Source organism: Arachis hypogaea, chromosome 4 (genome assembly GCF_003086295.3).
Source record: "Arachis hypogaea cultivar Tifrunner chromosome 4, arahy.Tifrunner.gnm2.J5K5, whole genome shotgun sequence".
Taxonomy (NCBI): Eukaryota; Viridiplantae; Streptophyta; class Magnoliopsida; order Fabales; family Fabaceae; genus Arachis; species Arachis hypogaea.
Genome location: NC_092039.1, coordinates 3,972,640 through 3,993,016, shown reverse-complemented (window position 1 = coordinate 3,993,016; position 20,377 = coordinate 3,972,640). Strand labels below are relative to the sequence as shown.

Genomic DNA, 20,377 nt, shown 5'->3' with positions numbered 1-20,377 from the left:
CAATATCAAATTCACAAAATAACAACAATATCACTCTTTACTCATAAACAGTAGTATGGACTCAGAAAATTTTAGATATAAAAATAAAAATATACTAAAATAAATTTAGTTAAATATTGATATATTTATATTTTAAAATTAAAATCATATGTATAAGTACTCAAAAAAATAGACCCATACATAAAAAATATATTCATTTAAAATAATAAAAAATTAATTGAAATAGTTTCCTCTCTTTAAATTAAAATAATTAGATATTATATTTTATATATGTTTTTAAAATTAATTTGATATATTATCAATTTAAAAAATATTAATAGATAGATAGTTTTCTTTTTTATCTTAACCAAATTTTGAACAAAACTAATAATTTTACTTATGTTTAGACAATTAAATTTTAGCTTAGTAATTCATTAAGCTTGGTTAGTTTTACTTTTAAAAAATATATTAACAATATTTATTAATGTTGAATTTATTTATTTATTTATTTATTTATTTTGATACTTATAATAAGATAAATATTATTTTATGTTAAATTTAATAATATAATTTTTTTAACATAAATTTCAATGAGAATAAAAATAATATAATAATAAAAACAAATATATTAATCTATATGCACTTATTAATTTATTTTTAAATTTTTAATAAAAATAAATATTTTTTTTCACCAAAATTTGCCCGTATTTATAAATTATAAATTATAAATAAGATATAAAAATAATGATATGCTCTTATATTTTATAAGAGGTACTTAAAAGAACTTCCACAATAATATTTAATAATTCTCTCAAAAGAACCTAAAAATTCTGCTAATAAAGTATAACATATAGTGAGAAATCAAAAGTTCTTTTGAAATCTCTCTCTCCTTTTAGGTTGTGAACCTTCTATGTATGTATATGTCCGTACTGAAGGTTTTGTGGTGCAGCTTATGATGATAATATAAAGAGAGAACTTTGGTGGGGTCTGAGTTGAACTTCATCATGAGTCGTACCGATTGATTTGTGATTTATGATGGAAATGGAAATTCGAATATAACTCCCTACTTAATTAGCCCCACTCATCATCATGCTCCTGCCCTACCTTTAATTTCGACTCAATCTTAAATTTCTTAAGACAATTACATTTAAATTATATTATAAAAAAAATTCTAAATGTATTGAAAATACTGATATTTTAATTGTTTTAACCTTAATTTCAATAAATATATTATATTTATTTTTTATACTTTAGATTAATAGTTAAAATAATTAGAACACCGATATTTTTGATATACTTAAAACTCTTCGTATATTATATAAGTTATACATGCACACTTTAATAAAAGAGTACGTAGTTAATTAAAAATTATTAAATAATTTAAAAACTTACGTGCATCATGTGAAATAAATAATTAATTTTTAATTATTAATTTTACATAAAAATAACGGTATATGAATTTGTATATTTATAATATTTTAATAATATTAAATAATTTTATTCAGTTGCCAGTCTTATATTATTTTATAAGTAAAAATAATTAATTTTTAAATTTATTATTTAAAAAGTTATGTTAACACTAGTTTAATTAGATAATTATGTAAATTTTTTTATTATTTGTTATGCTATGTTTATTTATATTATAAGCATAAGATATGTCATGTATGTTATACATACTGTCGTTACTATGATCATCAATTTAATTGGATTGGATTTGAAATTGGACTTTTATATATATATATATATATATATATATATATATATATATATATATATATTGAGCATAGCTTTGTCCCTTATTGAAACATGTATTCCACCACGTATATACATACACTTATCATTATTGGAATACGTATATTGATGATATATATCATGGTGCGTTTCATTGCATCAACTTATGCCGCAATTTCAATCACCGTCAACTCAAGATTGATCATGAGGGATCGGAGGCCAACCCTAGTGCGAGAGGAAAAAAATAAAAATAGAAACCTAAGATTTGATGGAAGAACTTAACGTACATATGATGATGTGATTGATAATAAATGGATGAATGCACGAGTGGGATGGGTTGTAATCCAATTCAACTAATTAATCAATTTACACTTTATTTAATAATAATTTAAAAATAACATAGTATTATTCCACGTAGCAAATAATAATGTGTTAAATTTTAGTTTTTCTTTTTGGGTGAATAATAATGGATACTTGCAACTTTTAGAATATGGTGTGGAATTCCTCTCAAGTTTTAACTGGATTACTAATAATGGATTGCTTGCCACATTAATTACGGAAATGTAAGAGATGAGTAAAAATTATTATTGATTGAATTAACCACTAATATTCTTATGCCATGTGTTTATGGGGAATCTAGAAAAAAGAGGGAAATTAAAGAGGAAGGGTTATAATAAAAATGGTGGGGGCAAATGTCCCTGATGAGAAAGCCCTTTAATTTGTCTTATAATCTTATTCATGTAATTACATTATGATTCCATCCAATATATAACACCCCGTTTGCCTTTATACTCCCACTCACCACCCCATATTTAAAAGTTTAAAGACTTCAAGTGGACCCACACTAGGGATGGATGTCAATTTTTTTTTTTGAAAAAAAAAAAAGCTTTGTTCCTAAGACTTTTACTTATTTATTATTATTATTATTATTATTATTATTATACATTTTTTTAAATTAAATCTTTTCAGTATTTTTAATTTTGTAATTAGGTCCTTCTTAGTATATTAAATATTAAAATTAATTGAATATTTTTTATAAATTAAATATATTTATAATTAAAAAATTAATTAAATCTTGAACTACATATTTTTTTAAAAAATATTCTGTTAGTATTAATATTTCTAACATAAAATTAAAAGACCTAATTATAAAATTAAAAATAATATAAAAATTTAATTAAAAAATATATAAAAATTTAATTATAAATTTAATAAAATTATAAAAACTAATAAAATAATTAAACCTTATTATTACTATTTGTTGTAAAAATGGGCTTATTTTACTATCATATATAATGAAATTCTTGAAAAAAAATTAATAAATAAGGAAATAATTAATTTATATATAACAATATAATAGAGTACTATATGTATGTATGGTCAAAATCAGCTTTAGCAAAGGGGTATATGTAGTCTTGGCTTTGCATCTCAATAAAAAGAAAAGGGAAAAAAGGAGATAGTATAAGTAATGATTTTCCAATGCTTCCACATGACTACATGAGCATCTTGGTCCACATCAAACATGCATAGAATATATTTGCCTTATTCAAATAATTAATAAATAAATAACACACAGAGAGAGAATATATGTGTCATTGTTTAATAATATAAAAGTAATTAGTATCTGTTCTTATCATTTCAGTAACTGTATGAAAGTGATTTGCATTGCATGCATTTCGTCACTACCAGATTATCTATATATATTTTAATTAATTGATATCATTATCAAGTATCAAAGTATAATAAGGTTAATTAGGAGTGACATTTGTGAAGTGTATTAGCAACAGATAATTACATATGATTGGTGGTAGCGGTGTTTATTGCAAATTGCAATTACAAGCTTCCATTATTGGTTGATGTTTATGTTAACGAAATGTAAAGTTAATTAAATGATATATAGTTATTATTATATGATATGATAGAAGTACATTAATTAAATATGGCACTATATATATACTTGGCAGGACTCTGTCCTTCGGTTTCGGTGATGCATGTATATCAGATATCAATATGTGTGAAATTGTTCTTTAATATTGTGACGTACGTTTTGTGATTTAATTAACCAAATCAGATTTAATTACTCTCATATACTGTGTTTGGAGGCAAATATTTGATTTTTGTAGTATAGAATGGAAGTAGCTTGAATTGAAGTAGCCCGTCTCTATGTGAACTAAATTATTATTATTATTATCTATTTCAAAAATTTAAATTAATAAAAAATACATAAATAATTATATATCTATCACGTTTTTTTACATAAAAATTTTGTATTATATTAAAATTTTTTATTTTTTGAAATTAATAAAAATTAAATTCCAAATTTTTTTTATCATAAACTGAGACACTATATTATAAAATTATTTATCATAAAAGTTTAATCTAATTAATAGATTGTGATTAATTTTATCATATAAAATATTTATTTGTCCAAAATAAACCACCAATTATTCTTCTCTTTAACATCAATATTGTTACGGCTTAATTCTTAAATTAGACCTAAAGATGATAATCATTTTAAATTCGTTCTTCTATAAATAAAATTTGAGCTAAATCCAGCCTAAATCAAATTAATTTTTTTTTTATTTTTTGTCATTTACTGTAAATTAAGAGCATAAAATCCACCACAAGTATGCAATTTAATCCTAAGCCTCATTTCTTGGTCTTTTGTTGGTTTGACGGTCATAATTTCTTGCAAGACATTGGCCTGGGCATCTAAACCCTAATTGACTACAACCCTAATGGGTCTCATCAAAGTAGAATGTTGTTTGGGCAGACACACATTAAGTTGAAATATCACTTGTTGAATTAAAAGCTTGCCTTGAATCAAGTTGAATACTCAGTATTGCAAAAAGGCTTTTTTTTTTTTACTCAAAAAAATTATGAATTAAAAGACAATTTATATATTAAAAAAATCAACGACAGATTAACCTAATTAATCGCTCAAATTAACTCACCCCACTATGCAAGGCTGACATAAATTGAAAGATGCTTGAATTGAGGGGGGAATCAAGGGGGAAAAAAGGTGAAGGAATTGAAGATCGAGAGGAAGATAACGTGTTTTTGGCCTACAGCTTTCATGTTCTTCAATTCCATGTCATTATTCATTACTAATTCCAAACTGTTATCCTCTTTCTCCAAAAAGTCTAGTCAATTACAACTCAAGAGAATCCAAATTCGGCATCAATCTAATCTAAAGATAAATCAATTAGATCTCTTAAGGGGATACATTCTATATGCATTTTCTAGCTATCAAACAAATTTTACACTTTCTTATTCTTCATAACATATATATATATATAGAATACTCTCTACTTTGTGGCACAGATTTAAATTCCAGCCACACATTAAAGAGGAGTTTGCAAAAGATTAGTATACCATGAATTTGTCCTCTTGTCCTTTGTGAATTGTGTGGTGATAACAAACTAACTTGAGTTGGTCGAGTGATCAACTTACTTCTTTGTTTAAATAAGGATTGAGAGTTTGAATCCTATCTTGGATATGTAGCAATTCATTGACCAGCAACAAATCCTTAAATAAGGCTCAGATCTGTAACAAATTTTTATCGAATTAGAGGATATCATGAATAACAAAAAAGAATTGTGATGACAATAATAATAATATATTTTTTTCTTTTTTTTTTTAATTGATTGAGATATAGGATCCAAAAATGCCACATCTGTAACAGAATGATCATCGTGTGCAATATAAAAGTATAGTATACCCTTTGATGATATGATATATGAACTTGTATACATCATGATGATGATATCTCCATATATATGTATATATGCTTCTTTTACGACAAGGTCATATATAGAGATTAGAGGGTCTAATATTAACGAGAATAATATAGAGATATATATATCAATCACTACTTTCTAGGTGATCAATGATCATCACATTGTGTATGCAAAAGAGAGGTCAATATTTTTATTCTATACTTTTATTTATTCACAGAAATTCTAATTATGTAATTTTATTAATTGTGTGACACCGTTGCTGTCTTGAGCCAACCCAACATATACTATTGGAAAGGAAAGTTCTACTGGAATTACACCATAAAACATTAAAAGAAGAAAGAGGGTGAGGAGATAAGATCTTAATAATTTAAGCAACTTAAATTTTGGCTTATATATATTGTGGTGACGTAATTTTAAAAAAAAAGAGAGCAAATTAAAAAGTCAATTCAGTTAAATAGATAAATGATTGGTCTAATTAATTACCGCCCGTACAATAAAAATTGAGTAATGCTTATTTTTATCAATATTTGATCAATTTTAAATATTAAAAATTAAATTTTATATTCTAAATTTTTGTTTTTAAATTATAATAGTATAAAGATAAAATATTAGTTAGTATTAATAAAAAATATTAGGCTGATAATATTTATGATAAAAATTTGATAATTAAATAATAAAAAAGTCTAGGAGACCAATACTTTTATTAAAATTCAGTCAACACTTAATCAGTCAAAGAAAAGTGAATAGTCTCATATTATTGGATGAAATTTTACACTATTAAAAATACCAATAATAATTAATTAATGACTATTAATCACAAAATTTGTTAGTTTCCTAACACTTCTCATAATGAATATATATTAGTAAGGGGGAAAAAATGAGTTTTTAAGTTTAGTAGTCCAAATCTTTTGTATAAAGATGTCTTTCAAATACTTACTCTGATAGTAATAACTTTTTGAAAAGTCACTCATATTTTATAAAGAAAATTAGACTATAATAAAAAATGTTTTAATCTTTTATAAAAATTTATTTATGTGTTTATTTAAAAATAAATAATATTAGAATTGAGATTTGATAGTCTAGTACAATCCTAAAAATTAGTTGATGAGAGGAATGATGTCCCATATTTATAATTTTTTTAAAAAATCTTATTCTCAAGAAATGTAAGAGTTATAACTTATAATACTTCTTATTTACACTCGAAAATTATCATTTAGAGTATAATAAACATTTGCAATGCAAGTAGAAGTCTAATAATATTGAATTGAACATGTTATCTAAATAATTTTTTATTAGTTTAATGTTAATCATAATTAATTATAGTAGGAGTACATAAGATTAGTTATACAATTTTTTTGTAGTTTTTTATTTTTATTTATTTAAATTTTTTAAAATAAAAAGAACTAATTTTTTACTCTCTTAACTTTCACTTGTTATCTAGATAATTTTTTTATTAGTTCAATGATAATGGCAATTAGTTATAGTAGGAGTACATAAAGAGTACATAAAGTTAGCCATAAAATATTTTTTTTTTTAATTTTCGGCAAACCAACAAAATTTATTAAAAAAAATAACTAACTAGCTAACAACAGTAAAATACCTCTATTCAACTTTTTATTTGGGAACTCTCTCGTTAGCCTCAACTAATTTTTTCAGGTAGATATAAACCTTTTTTCTTTAGCATAGTATAGTATACGTGTTCATCAATATTATGAAAATTGCCCCTTAAATGCATCGAATGGTATCAAAGACAAGTTATATGCAATTAATACGACAACAATCGTTTTTTACTAATACATCTTTGGTGTTTTTCAAGAAAATAATGATATATGCTATTATTAATGTAATTTGTCATTTTGACTAATAAAAAAGAATCATACAGCTACTTTTTTCGACGTTAATACATGATGAGATGCTATAAAAAAAGAATTTATCTTAATTTTTAAATCTGTTTTTGAAGGTTTAAAGATAATTTACTTAAAGAAAGGAGTACCACAAGAATTTAAGTTCACATAATTCCATTAAAGTTAAAGTATGTGCGAAAAAAAAAGTATATGCGAAAAAAAAGTGAAAACTGTCGTATTAAAATTTATAAGTTATTTATCGCGAAATATGATATTTTCCTACCAAGTATATATAAATCGCGACTGATGTTTTTAAATTTTTAACAAACTCCACATTTCTTCATGAGTTAACATGGTCATTCGCACAACAATTCAACCTATAGGTATTGCAGATGCTGTGAGGCAATTTAAGGAGCAAAATATTTTAAATTTCTTAATTTTAACTGGTCACAAATTGTATAGATATTACTTTTAAAAATACATAGATATTTATTATCGAAGTTGGATAAGTGTAAAAAAAATGTTTTATGACTAACCTTATGTATTCTTGATGTACTCTTACTACAATTAATTACCATTAACATTAAATGAATAAAAATTTTATCTAGATATCAGAATAGACATTTATACCATATTATTTGATAACACTTCTTCTAAAAATTTAAACCGAAAAAAGAGATACATGAATAATTATATATCTAATACATCTCCTTACTCAAATGCCTTTTTTTAGAATTGAATAAATTTTACATAGATCCTTTTTTTATATTAATTTTTTTGAAATCAACAAATATTGAACTCTAAATTTTTAAGTCATAACAATTTTGATATTATAAAATTACATATGTCATATTTTTATTACAAATGAATTGCAACAGTTAAATTTAATTTATCATACACATAAATTGTATAAGCCAAATAGGGTTTATTTTGGAGCTGTTTTGAACATAATATATGCAACAATGTTTTAGAATTTTTTAAAACCTTATAAACTAACCTAGGCAAACTAATGTGATTTACTAAAAGCAAATAATACAAAAAAATGTTCATACATCTTATTATTAGCTGGTTGCCATGCTACTGTGATTTTTTTTATGTTTAGTATCAAGTTCTTGACCTAAACAGGGAGATAACAAAGTCAATAAAAACCATCAACTTTAAAACATAATACCTATTTTTTATGCCACCCTGATTTAATCTTTATGTATCTTGTAGAGAAGAGAAGAGAAGGTGGAATTGGAAGTGTACAAAAATCATATCTTTTTAATCCTTTTAATTAAGTTATAAGTCACTTATTATTTTAATTAATTTCACTTTCATATTTTGGCACATATTTAATAAAAAATAAATAAATAATATATATTAATGTCTATTGATGCGTAAATATTAATATTAATATAATATTTTTTGAAGTATTTAATTTTAATACATTTAATCCAATCCAATCCAAATACGTAGAGCGACAATTAATAGGTAGCTTTGGAGATCTCTAGAATTACTTAAAGACCATGATGTATGTTAATTTGCAATTTTTTCTTGTGAGATTAGTACGTTTGACTAGTTTTGTGTGTTAGAATTGTATTTTTAGATGGTATATTGTATTTTTTTAAAATATTATTTACATACTAAAATTAATTACTAAAATTAGTTATTATGTATAATTTAATTTATTTTTAATATATATTTTATATTTTAAATGTATATTTTATTTTTGTGATTAATTTTAGTAATTGAGTTTAATGTACATCTAACATAATTATTTTTTTTCTTTTTCATGAAGAAAAAATTTAATACTTGTATCATCATCCATAAATAACCACTCATTTGTTTTTATTTATCTTTTTCTGATTATAATATATGTTTTCTCTCTTAAAAATTTATGGTAATAATGGAAATAAAAAAATAAAATTATTCTTCCGATCCTTTCTATAACATATTATAGAATTTTTATGTTTGAAATTATTGTAATATAGTCATTATCACATCTATCACATTATTATCATTTCACTTAAATTTCGTTGACAAATCAAATTATAATAATCCTAAAATGATCACTCATGAGATGATAGCACTTGTTTGATCGGCGGTGCATAGATCATAATTGTCTCCAGTAATTGGACTCTCTAACAACTCCCCTACCTTATAAACATCTAATCCAATAACTATGTATGTGTGTCCGTGTGTGGGAATGCTTTATTGACAAGAATATAATAAGGTCAAAAAATGGGGCAAGATATCTTCTTTCCAACTTGGGTTTGCGTGGATCATTTATATCATCATGCCATTATTAGTCATAAGCTATAGCATGCTTTTTCTCCTAGGATTTAATTTCAAAGTAATCAAGTAGGAATAGTAACTGTATATATACCTTAGCTTCCCACAATTTGTTCATTTTCCATCATCGGCACCCTTTCCTATTAAGTTTTCACATTATCTCATCATTGATGTATCCACGGTAATACAATTGACTTGACATATGAATTTTAGCTCACATTTTTATACTCTGCCATGCGTTTCATGTGGTGTTGTGTTTCTCCATATTTGAATGTGAATCCTCATTTTCTTTGACATAGATGTTCCAATCTAGTAAAATCTATAACACGTCAAAGTTCCACTTATTGTCACACTATTTCAAATTAGACTTGAAACTGAAAACAACAAAATTTTAAAAAAATTTCAAATCTACTTAATATATTAGTGTTACAATCATTTTAACCATTAATTTTAATTAATATATTATATATTTTTTATAATTGAGATCAATAGTTAAAACTATTAGAATATCAGTATTTTATATATATTTAAAAAATGTTCAAATATACGTGTAAGCATGGTTAAAAAAATTGTTGATGAATAACGATGAAGATATTACTATTCTTGCATATGGATATCCTGAGAAAAACTCGGCTCTTAAGAGTCGTATCGAACTATAGCCTTCAACACTAAATTTACAAGTTTTGGTGGTTCGAACTTTTTGTCCGAAAGTGTATCACGTTTGTGGAGAAAACAAATAAAATGGGGTGAGTACCTGTAAAGGCATTCCAATGTTTAAATTAGTATTCGAAATCCAATGTGTCTAGGGAAAATACTTTTACCTTCTTTATATAAAAAGAGGTGTTTTTACAGTTTCATTGATTATGATTATGCTATTAAAAGGCAATTATATTGCATTCGGCCGTTATAATACTCGACTAGCTGTTTTGTTATAAATTGTGCCGTTAAGATAAGTTATGACTCATTAAGTCGATTTGTAACGTGCAAATTATATCATTGAATTGTAATAGTCATATCATAATTCCAAGTTTAGTCTAAGAATATTTTTAATGAAACAAGTTGAATTTTTGATGAGTTATAATTCGACGAGTAGAATAGTTACAAAACTCCTAATTCAACATACTTTATTAAAAATATTTGTGGGGATATTACTATTACAATCCTTACTATACATATTAGAAAGGATTCTATATTCCATTCTTGAGATTTGAACTTTAGTGCAGCTTGATGAGAGACAGACTTATGAGTTTGTGAGTGTGGTATTATTATGACCCAAAAACAAATTGTTTTTTTTCCTACACAAATGGCCCAACAGGCCTAGAAGAAAGAAAAAGGGAAGAACAAAATCTGAAAGTAGCATCAAGAAAGTCGATTCCCAATAATTGGGCTCCGTGTTCCATGATGATATAAGACTTAACGGCCAGGATTCGTCAATGGCGAGATGGAAGGCCTCCGTGATCGTCCGTTTTGGTCCACGTCAACAAGTGGAATATCCATGCATCCTAACAAAAAACGTCCCTCGCCTCCTAAACGCGCCACGTGTCTAACGAGCGACGAGTCAGTTGCAACTGCAAACTGAAGTACGAACGAAAGCTTATGAAGGAAGAAGAAAACTTTAAAGAACCAGAAAAAGAAACTGAAGAAGAAGAAGAAGAAGAATGATGAATAATGTGGTGAACGCGTTGATGGTGACTCGGTTTCTGACTCGGAACCAACTCAGCGGCCACGAGGGAGGCATTCCGTTCGGATCGGTGTGGTGGTTCATTTACGCCGGACTCTCGTGCTTCTTCGTTCTCTTCGCCGGAATAATGTCCGGATTAACCCTAGGTCTCATGTCTCTCGGCCTCGTCGACCTCGAGATCCTTCAACGCAGTGGTTCTCCTACCGAGAAAAAGCAAGCAGGTTCATTTACTCGTTGCCTGCGTCATTCAATTTCTCCGATTCCGAGATTTTCGAATACTCAATGTGATTTTTGCGTTTTTTTTCTTTTGTGTACAGCGACTATAATTCCCGTGGTTAAGAAACAACACCAGCTTCTGGTGACTCTGCTTCTGTGTAATGCAGCTGCCATGGAGGTAACTGAATTAATGCTCCTTCTTTTTCATGCTAGATTTTTCACTGGAATTTGGAATATTGACGTTGTTAGTTCAAGAATGTGGTGGTTTATTGGACAAAATCACTGAGGAGAGCTTATACTTATAGGTAGAACAGAACTGTAGAAGTGATTAAATTAGAAAAAAATAGAACACCATCATAATATAATATAATATAATACAATATTATAATGTGGATCAGACACATTATGGTTTATTATGTGCTATGCTTATTTGGATCACTCGTTTAAAATGGTTTTGATGATGGATGAATTGGAATTGCTCTGCATGTGGAATCTGCATTTTTTTGGATTTTGGAGTCATTGCTTAGTGACCCGCATTCAAATATCTGAATGATATTTTTAATGCATACATACGCTTACGTTGACTTTGAAAGTTGTAATCTGCAGGCGCTTCCGTTATACTTGGATAAGTTGTTCAATCAATTTGTTGCCATCATTCTCTCTGTGACTTTTGTTCTGTTTTTTGGGGAGGTATGTCAATGTCAGCGATTTAGCTTCAACACTTTTGTCCAATGAATATTCTTTCTCCTTTTTCTTCAAATCTTACTTTTTCCCTCTGATTTCAGGTCATTCCACAGGCAATTTGCAGTAGATATGGGCTTGCTGTAGGGTCCAACTTCGTATCTCTTGTGCGAGTTTTAATGATAATATGTTACCCAATTGCTTATCCCATTGGAAAGGTGACTTATCATTCATAGGCTGAAGTACCAATTCTTTTGTGTTCAGAAGTGTTAATCTCAATGATATATCCATTAACCTGTAAAATTAATTTTCATTGGATAATCATTTAGCCAGTATATTATAACTGAGAAAAGAACAAACAAGTAGAAATGAATAGATATCATCTCAAAATATTTCTATATAAATTTTGATAGAAGTTTCATATAGATATATGATGTATTATGCTTAGTGTGCTAGCAAATGAGCACTATTTAATTCCTTTTCGATTAAGTCAAATTCACAAGTCTTGTGTTTTGTTGATGCTGTCCATGAAGAGCGGAAATGTTTTATGCTGGTTGTCAACTGTTTAATACGAATCTCCTCTTAGATTGGCTTTGCAAAAGATTTGAGATAAAGCACAACATAGGCAGAGTTAACTTGCACAATGACAGAATTTATCTTAGTCATGCCTACAGATGATCCTTTTTCTCACTGATCTTTTTTTTTTCCCAGGTTCTAGATTTCCTGTTGGGACATAATGAGGCTTTATTTAGGCGGGCACAGTTAAAAGCTCTCGTCTCCATCCACAGCAAGGAGGTACAATTGCCTTAATGATGGAATCAGTCATACCAGCATTGATGAAGTTATCCGAATGTACCGGTATTGTTAATCCTTCATCGTGTTTGATCCGTAAATGTTGGATTTTCTTGTTTTCAGGCTGGGAAAGGTGGTGATCTTTCACATGACGAGACAACAATTATCAGTGGAGCTCTAGATTTAACTGAAAAGGTATGTTTGCAAATTGCAACTAAGCCTTACTTCAGTATACTCTTTCCTGTGCAGTAGAGTTTTCTTTTTCCTGTATTCTGTTTCATTATCAAATATCATGTATGCTGTTGACTTGTGCAAGGAATATTTTCTTCACACTTTTTGCAGAAGGCTTCTAAATAACACTATTTTTCTTCTTCCTTATTCGTGTGTCTTCGAATAGACTGCTGAAGAGGCTATGACCCCTATCGAATCGACTTTTTCTTTAGATGTCAATTCAATATTGGATTGGTGAGTGTCTCAATGCGGCTTGTGTTATCTTCATCAGATTTATTGGTTTGGACATAAATTTTATTACTCTGAGTTGTACCCTTGCTAAGAGTCAGTTATATCATATATTAATCAATACTACAATGTAGAGATTGCAACTATGATAATAATAATTGAGAGAGTGCAGAAACAGTGTGTGGTTTTTATTTTTTCAATTGCTTTCATTTTGTAAATCAAGGACACATCATCTTAGGGTCATGTCCATGTTTTTGAACATGAATGTGTGTCGAACCTTTTAAAATAGTAATGCACTTTTAAATTATTTTTGGATAATGGATTTTCACTTTGAAGAGGAAATCAACAAATCATTCTTCATTTCCTCGGTAAGGGTCTTTTGGTTGTTGATATATTTTCCACTGCATTGATCACTAGAATGCGTGGAAATTCAAGGTATCTTAACTAAAAAAAACTAACCTGACTTCACTTGAATATGGGACTTGGGAGTGTAATTCTTGGACCTAAAAATGTGAAGTTTATGTACTGGGGCATGCATTGTTTTATTCCTTGACACGTATGTTAATGAACCTCAAATTAGGGAGGCAATGGGGAAAATTCTTGCTCGTGGGCACAGCCGAGTTCCTGTCTATTCTGGAAATCCAAAAAATATTATTGGACTACTGCTGGTGGGTGTTACATCTTCATTCACATTCTGGCTTTGTTTTTAGTCTTCCAATTTTTATATTTTATCCTCTTTTCCTCACCTTCTCTTTTTGAATTAGGTTAAAAGTCTTCTAACTGTACGACCAGAAACAGAGACTCCTGTCAGTGCTGTTTCAATCCGGAGAATTCCACGGTGTGTTTGTTGTCAATGATTAAACTGTCCTAAATGCATGAGCTGAAGGTGCATGAGTGATTTAATTACATTTAGCACAACCTTAATCCTTTGTGCTTCTTGAAGCATGGACAACGGCTAATTTTACCTATAGTGACGTAAAATCACTAATAAGTGACGTATGGCATATGAGTTCACTCATAGCAATTTACAATTCATGTGTGTAATTCCCACATAATATATTTTACATGTGGGATACTGCATATCACATACCTGTTTTATGCTGAATTTTTAGCTTATATTAACATTTTATTTAATTAAAAAATGGGGCTATAAAGCTGTAACTCCAAACCGCTTTGTTAGATACATAGTCTCTGTTACTATGTCACTAATAAGAGGAGGCAATAAACGATTTTGACAACTTTAACATTTAACATTCCAATTTAATGTTAAACATGGGATTATATGCAGAGTTCCATCGGACATGCCTCTCTATGATATACTGAATGAGTTTCAAAAGGGCAGTAGTCACATGGCTGCTGTTGTTAGAGCTAAAGGAAAAGGAAATGCAAATGCACAAACAAATGATGGAGACAAAAATGAAGAAAGCAAAGACAATGGGGATTCGCAGTTGACTACGCCATTGCTACAGAGTGGAAAATCGAAGAGTGTTGTTGTTGACATTGACCAGCCCTCAGATGCTCTCAGTCCCAGAAGTAAGGAGCGAAATGCTTCGCAATCTAATGATATAATAAGAAATGGTTGTTTTTCAGAAAGTATTGAAGACGGTGAAGTGATTGGTATTATCACTCTAGAGGATGTGTTCGAAGAACTTCTGCAAGTAAATTATAGTCTTCGACATATTCTCCCATCTGCAGCAGTTGGATCATTTTCCTTCAAGACTGATTATAAGTTTTTCCAATGGTGCAGGAGGAGATTGTGGATGAGACAGATGAATATGTTGATGTTCATAAGAGGTATATATTGGAGAGTAAAGTTTTGAAACTAAGTTTGTAAAGGTGGATGAAACTGCTGCTTATAAACTTTATTTTGCAGAATACGTGTTGCTGCTGCTGCAGCTGCTTCCTCTATTGCACGAGCGCCATCAATCCGAAGGTTGGCTAAGGGAGTGGTAAGAGATCGCATGTTAAAGCAAATTTTGGAACATATAATCAATGTTTTCTGTATAATGTATATCTGGTTTTGGCTTTTGATTTGATCGTCCAGGGAGGAACTAAACCGCAGTCTCCGAGGCGACATGAGGCGCTAACTGCAAGGAGATCTACATGGGACGATTCGTTATATTCTTCAGGTTCCCAGTGAACTTCTTCTTAGCTAGCCTACCGAGAAATAGTGACAATTTGATGAGCTTAGTTAGTATCACTTTTTTGGTTAACAATATTATGTTCATATTCTTTCTGGAAAGGCAATAAACACGTCTAGTGTTTTATAGTGCAAGCTTACTGGGCTAATGCAGATGTATATCTGGCACCTCCGATTACATATAGCAGTTCAATTTTAACTGAGAAATCTTTAATCTTTGAAAAATGTTTGTATTTTTAACAAAAACTACCTTCACTTGTTAATACTCTTTTTAATTTACTCTCTTTCAACCTTTGATTTACTCTTACGCAATAATGCAATAAAAGTATCATTTGGAAAGAAAATAAAAATATGAATAGGTTGGTTTGGTTTGCGTTTTTATTTTGTATTTTTATTTTCAATGTCTTTTGTTTTCTGGATTTTATGTAGAATAAAAACAGTAAAAATAATAAATCCTTCTATTTTCATCTCTTATTTTCACTCTTTCTTTCATAAAATCCAAAAAATAAAAAACACTGAAAATAAAAACAAAAAATGAAAATACAAAACAAATGCACCCTAGTGTTTGTAAAAAAAGAGTTTAATTTTTATGCAGTGTGCAATTACATCTATTTTTTTGGATGATTATTCACCTAATTAATATAAAAAGTAGTTATTTTTACTTATATTAATTACATGTAAAATTATTTTACACTAACAGTGTACCAAAATTAAATTCTTATAAAAAAAATAGAAAAACAGAGTAATTTATGTTTAAAAATATTTTATTTTTATTTTGGATTCTTCTACTTTCCTATTTATTTTAGTTGAAACAAAAGTACTATTTATTGGAAAAAATTATTTTGGTCCATCGAAACACTTATTGTGCATATAATCTAAAGCAAAATTTGTGCATATAACATAAAATAATATAATAAAAAAATCAAAGTATTTCATAAAATATTTATTATGGTATATCCGATAGATATACTGATCAGAATCAGATAGGAGATGAGTATCTAAAATATTAGTGCTAGGTAAATTTTACGCTTTATGTATAAAAGTTTCTTTTTTTAAATGGAGAAAAAGGAAAGGGAATAAATCTATACTATATATTTTTTTGGAGTAAGGAAAATAGTTTTTTTATATAATAAAAAGGACTACCTACATATTTCTCTATAGATATTGATCAAAAGTTTTCTCGTTGAATAAAAAGAAAGCTTACCATATCAAAAGTTGGCCAAAAAAGCTAAGGAAGAAAGAAATAAAAAAAGGAAAAAAAATCAGAGGAAAACAAACAAAGAAAGCAAAATAATTAACATGCAAGAGAAACCAAAAGAGATGCAAAAAGGAAAAAGCTAATAAACTTTTTATGGAAAAATATCAGATAACACATAGCCATGCATAAACTCAAAATTGATTCTATATTAAATATGAATTATGATCTTACCTTTTGTTCATAATTGCTTCTCTCCCACCTCAGAATAATCACTGTGCAAGTGTGCATCTATCTCCAAATGATATGTCTTAGTTTCTGCTCCAGCAAGTGAAGCCTTCCAAATGGTTGTGGAGAAAGTGTGAAACTTCCTTCCTAGTGAGTGGATGATGATGAATGACACTGATGGCTTCTCCTAGTAAAATTTATAGATGCCTTATCCGTCTCTTTCTCATATTGTCCCCCCCTCCCCTGAAAAGGACTTAGATTGCTATAAAACTCATCATATCCTAATTAATTGGAATGGCCAACCCTGTCTCTCTAAATATCTCCCTATATTTTATTGTCTCTATGACTAACTATATATGTAGTACATGTCCATTTTGTGCCTCAACTTCAGCATGCCAATTCTGTGTCTCACTCAGATAGATAAAGATATCATACACATGGTACAACCAGGATTTTGCTTCAGACATAGGATCTGTGTTTGCTTTCTTGTTTTTAATTTCTGTTTTTTCTTTTTTTTTTTTTAACAAAATTACAAGAAAAAATCCTGAAAGCAAAAGATGAAAACATACAAAAAAAAGGTCAATTTTATCTTCATGTCAAGTTTTTAAATTAAAGAAATTTTATATTTTTAATTAATAAATTTGATATCTGGTCAATTTTAGTTATTGAAAATAGAAAATAAATTAACATTTTTACTAAATAGTAACGACTTTCACTCGATATAATGTTATGATAGTCAATTTAATAGCAAATGATCCAACATGACATATCTTAAAGAAAATTAAAAGCTACATTTGAGTTTTTAATTATACACTTAAGAAAGAGATTAACACTAGTTTATACTAAGATGAGTATTTCAAATACATTTGGGATATATGAAACAGAGCACTAGTAAGGAACTATGATCAAACACATATGTTTGACCATATTATTTTACCTTAGGTATATATCTTTTGAAGACAAAAAAAAAAAAAAAACACAGAAACAGATTTGTTCTGAGGGTAGGGGTGATTCAAAATATATATGTTAATACACATTCTCATTGTATATGAATGCTAGTATACAAGAGTTCATAAAAAAAGAAAAGGGGTAATCACATATCACATATATATAACCCCTAAAAGCTGATTTAACAAAGCCAAAAGTTAAAGTAAGTGCTTCTGCCTAAGAATTTTCATCATGCCAATTAATAAGCATACAGATACACATCTTCATTATATAAAGCTTCCCCCTTTGTTGCCTTACAATTCTCCTACACTTCTCAATCCTTCTTCTACCAAACTTTCCCATTATGTACTATGAGGCTCCAATTGGAAGTATGCAAAAGCATGTAGTGTTTTAGTGCCTTCAAACTCACTTCACAAGCATCACAATTTATTGAAGGGGAAAAAATCTATGTGGCATGAGTAAACATATACATCAAGACTTTGCAATTGCCCTTATCCAATATAAAGGCTCCACTTGTACAATGTACATATATTCCAAGCCAATGCACGTGCTCTCTCTTTATCTCTTTTCAAATCCAGTTTCAAAACATTTTAGCTTTTAGCTTGGAAATAGTCAAATTCTTAATAACAGGTTTATAGTACTAAATACTAATTATATGCCCCCAAAAAAGTGAGTCTTATCTAAAACAGTGACATCATTATCCCTTCAAACCTATGGGGCCTCTCTTAACTTTGCTTCATTGAAGCAATTCAAGTGAGAGACACACAACTCAAGGCTTGTTTTTTACACAAACTTTGTGAAACTTCACGTGAGATGCACATTGGAAGCATGTGACTCATGAGTTTGTCAAAAATTAATGTCTCACTGTTAAGGGGAAGATTTGCCAAGCAAACGCTCCCATATCTTATCTTTAAAGCATAAGATAAGATCGTAAGTACATTCAAAACTAATCTTGTGGGCCTTTTGGTAATTGTCCATCACTCCATCAATCTAATTGAATAACAATGTTGAATTTGAGCCACTTAGAGAGGCTTAGATGCATTGATACACCAATGGGGTTGACACAAATGGAGGCTAATTTGTGGAAGATTGTGAATTAAGGAGTCTTTGGGGGACATGTTACTTCAATGGGGTTGGAATTTTGTGATGAAATGAGAGAAAAGAAAGGTCCCAGGCTGGAAGGAAACCCTATTATTTGTGTTGCTTATTAGCTTGGGTTGATTGAGTGCAATAATGGGAAGAGTTAGATGGATGAATGAATGTACATCATTGTTGTTTTTCTTTTATGATGTGACTAACTGAGATTACAACAACAGCAGTGTTTTTGGACATTCTTTATAGAGACAGATAATGTAAATGAGTTTTGTGTGTCCCATAAAAGTCATCCATATTATTGTAATAATTCATCCGTTATCGTAATTTAAGTTGACGTGTCATTTGAATAAAATATTCGTTTCAATAAATGAATAATAGATAAATAATAAATATATCGATACATGTAATGATAACTTTAAACCATAATAAAAATTCACATATAGTTATTTTTATTGACATAAAATTAATAGTATAAAAACGTTAAATAATTTAACAGATTTTAATGAATTATTATTTAATAATTTTTTATTATCAACTTTATATAAAATACTAATAATATTTAGAGTTAAACCTCAGAGTAGTCTCTGAACTTGCACTCGACTCTCAAAGTGGTCCTTAAGTTTGCACTGGCCTCAATATTATCCCCGAATTTAACACAAGTGTTTCACGGTCGTCCCTGAAGCATTTTCCGGGGAATATTCCTTAACGGCGCGCTGACGTATATGGAGAGGCGCCACGTTGGATATCTGATGTGGCTGTTATCACTTTTAAATTCAATTTAGTTCCTGAATTATTTTATAACCCTAATCCCCAATTTATTATCAAAAACCACTCTCTTTCTTCTTCTCTGCTCTCCTTCGTCTTCTCTGCCATTGTTGAACGTGATTTGAGTGGGTCATGATGGGTGGAGACAGCAAATTGAGGTTATTATGAAGGCTCGAATTTTGGAAGTTATGATGCTCATGATGTATATTATGATGAGTTAGATGGGACAAATTCTTTGTATTCTGAAGAAATGAAGACACCCCTAACTCAGAGGATGATGACTCATTTCCTGTTTTCAAAGAAAAAACAAGGTTCGAGAAACTCCAATTAGAGGTAGGGATGAAATTCAACACGAAGATGGATTTTAAGGAGGCTGTGAGGGAGTATTGCATTTAGGAAGATAGAAGAGTTAGATTCAAGAAAAATGATAATGTACGATGCAGGGCTTTATGTAGGGGTGAGGAATGTTCATGGGTTATCTATATCTCTAAGGATAGTGAGATTTTTACTGGCAAGTTAAAACCTTCAATGATGATCATACCTACCCAAGGGAGACAAAAAATAAACTAGTTAACAGAGGGTGATTAGCAAACAAGTTGGTGAAGAAGC

General features: G+C 28.7%; 1 protein-coding gene and 1 long non-coding RNA gene across 3 annotated transcripts; one reads left to right on the top strand and one right to left on the bottom strand.

Annotated features, from left to right (window-relative positions):
• Window positions 1–11,102: 11,102 nt before the first annotated feature.
• LOC112795843 (DUF21 domain-containing protein At4g14240-like) lies at window positions 11,103–15,783 on the top strand. 2 transcript variants are annotated; one of them, XM_025838028.3, is made up of 13 exons: window positions 11,103–11,470; window positions 11,567–11,643; window positions 12,072–12,155; window positions 12,251–12,364; window positions 12,858–12,941; window positions 13,062–13,133; window positions 13,336–13,403; window positions 13,978–14,065; window positions 14,162–14,235; window positions 14,686–15,055; window positions 15,145–15,191; window positions 15,271–15,346; window positions 15,442–15,783. In XM_025838028.3, exons 1-13 carry the CDS (start codon window positions 11,227–11,229, stop codon window positions 15,535–15,537), a joined length of 1,494 nt encoding a protein of 497 aa, XP_025693813.1. In that variant the 5' UTR covers window positions 11,103–11,226; the 3' UTR covers window positions 15,538–15,783. The 2 variants fall into 2 exon arrangements, with proteins under 2 accessions (XP_025693813.1, XP_025693812.1); XM_025838027.3 differs by having other exon boundaries at window positions 11,113–11,470; window positions 14,686–15,191.
• LOC140184380 (uncharacterized) lies at window positions 14,627–18,306 on the bottom strand. The gene is made up of 2 exons (XR_011880862.1): window positions 16,967–18,306; window positions 14,627–15,554 (listed from the first exon to the last, which is right to left on the bottom strand). It is a non-coding gene; the product is annotated as an uncharacterized lncRNA (long non-coding RNA).
• Between the last annotated feature and the right edge of the window lie 2,071 nt (window positions 18,307–20,377).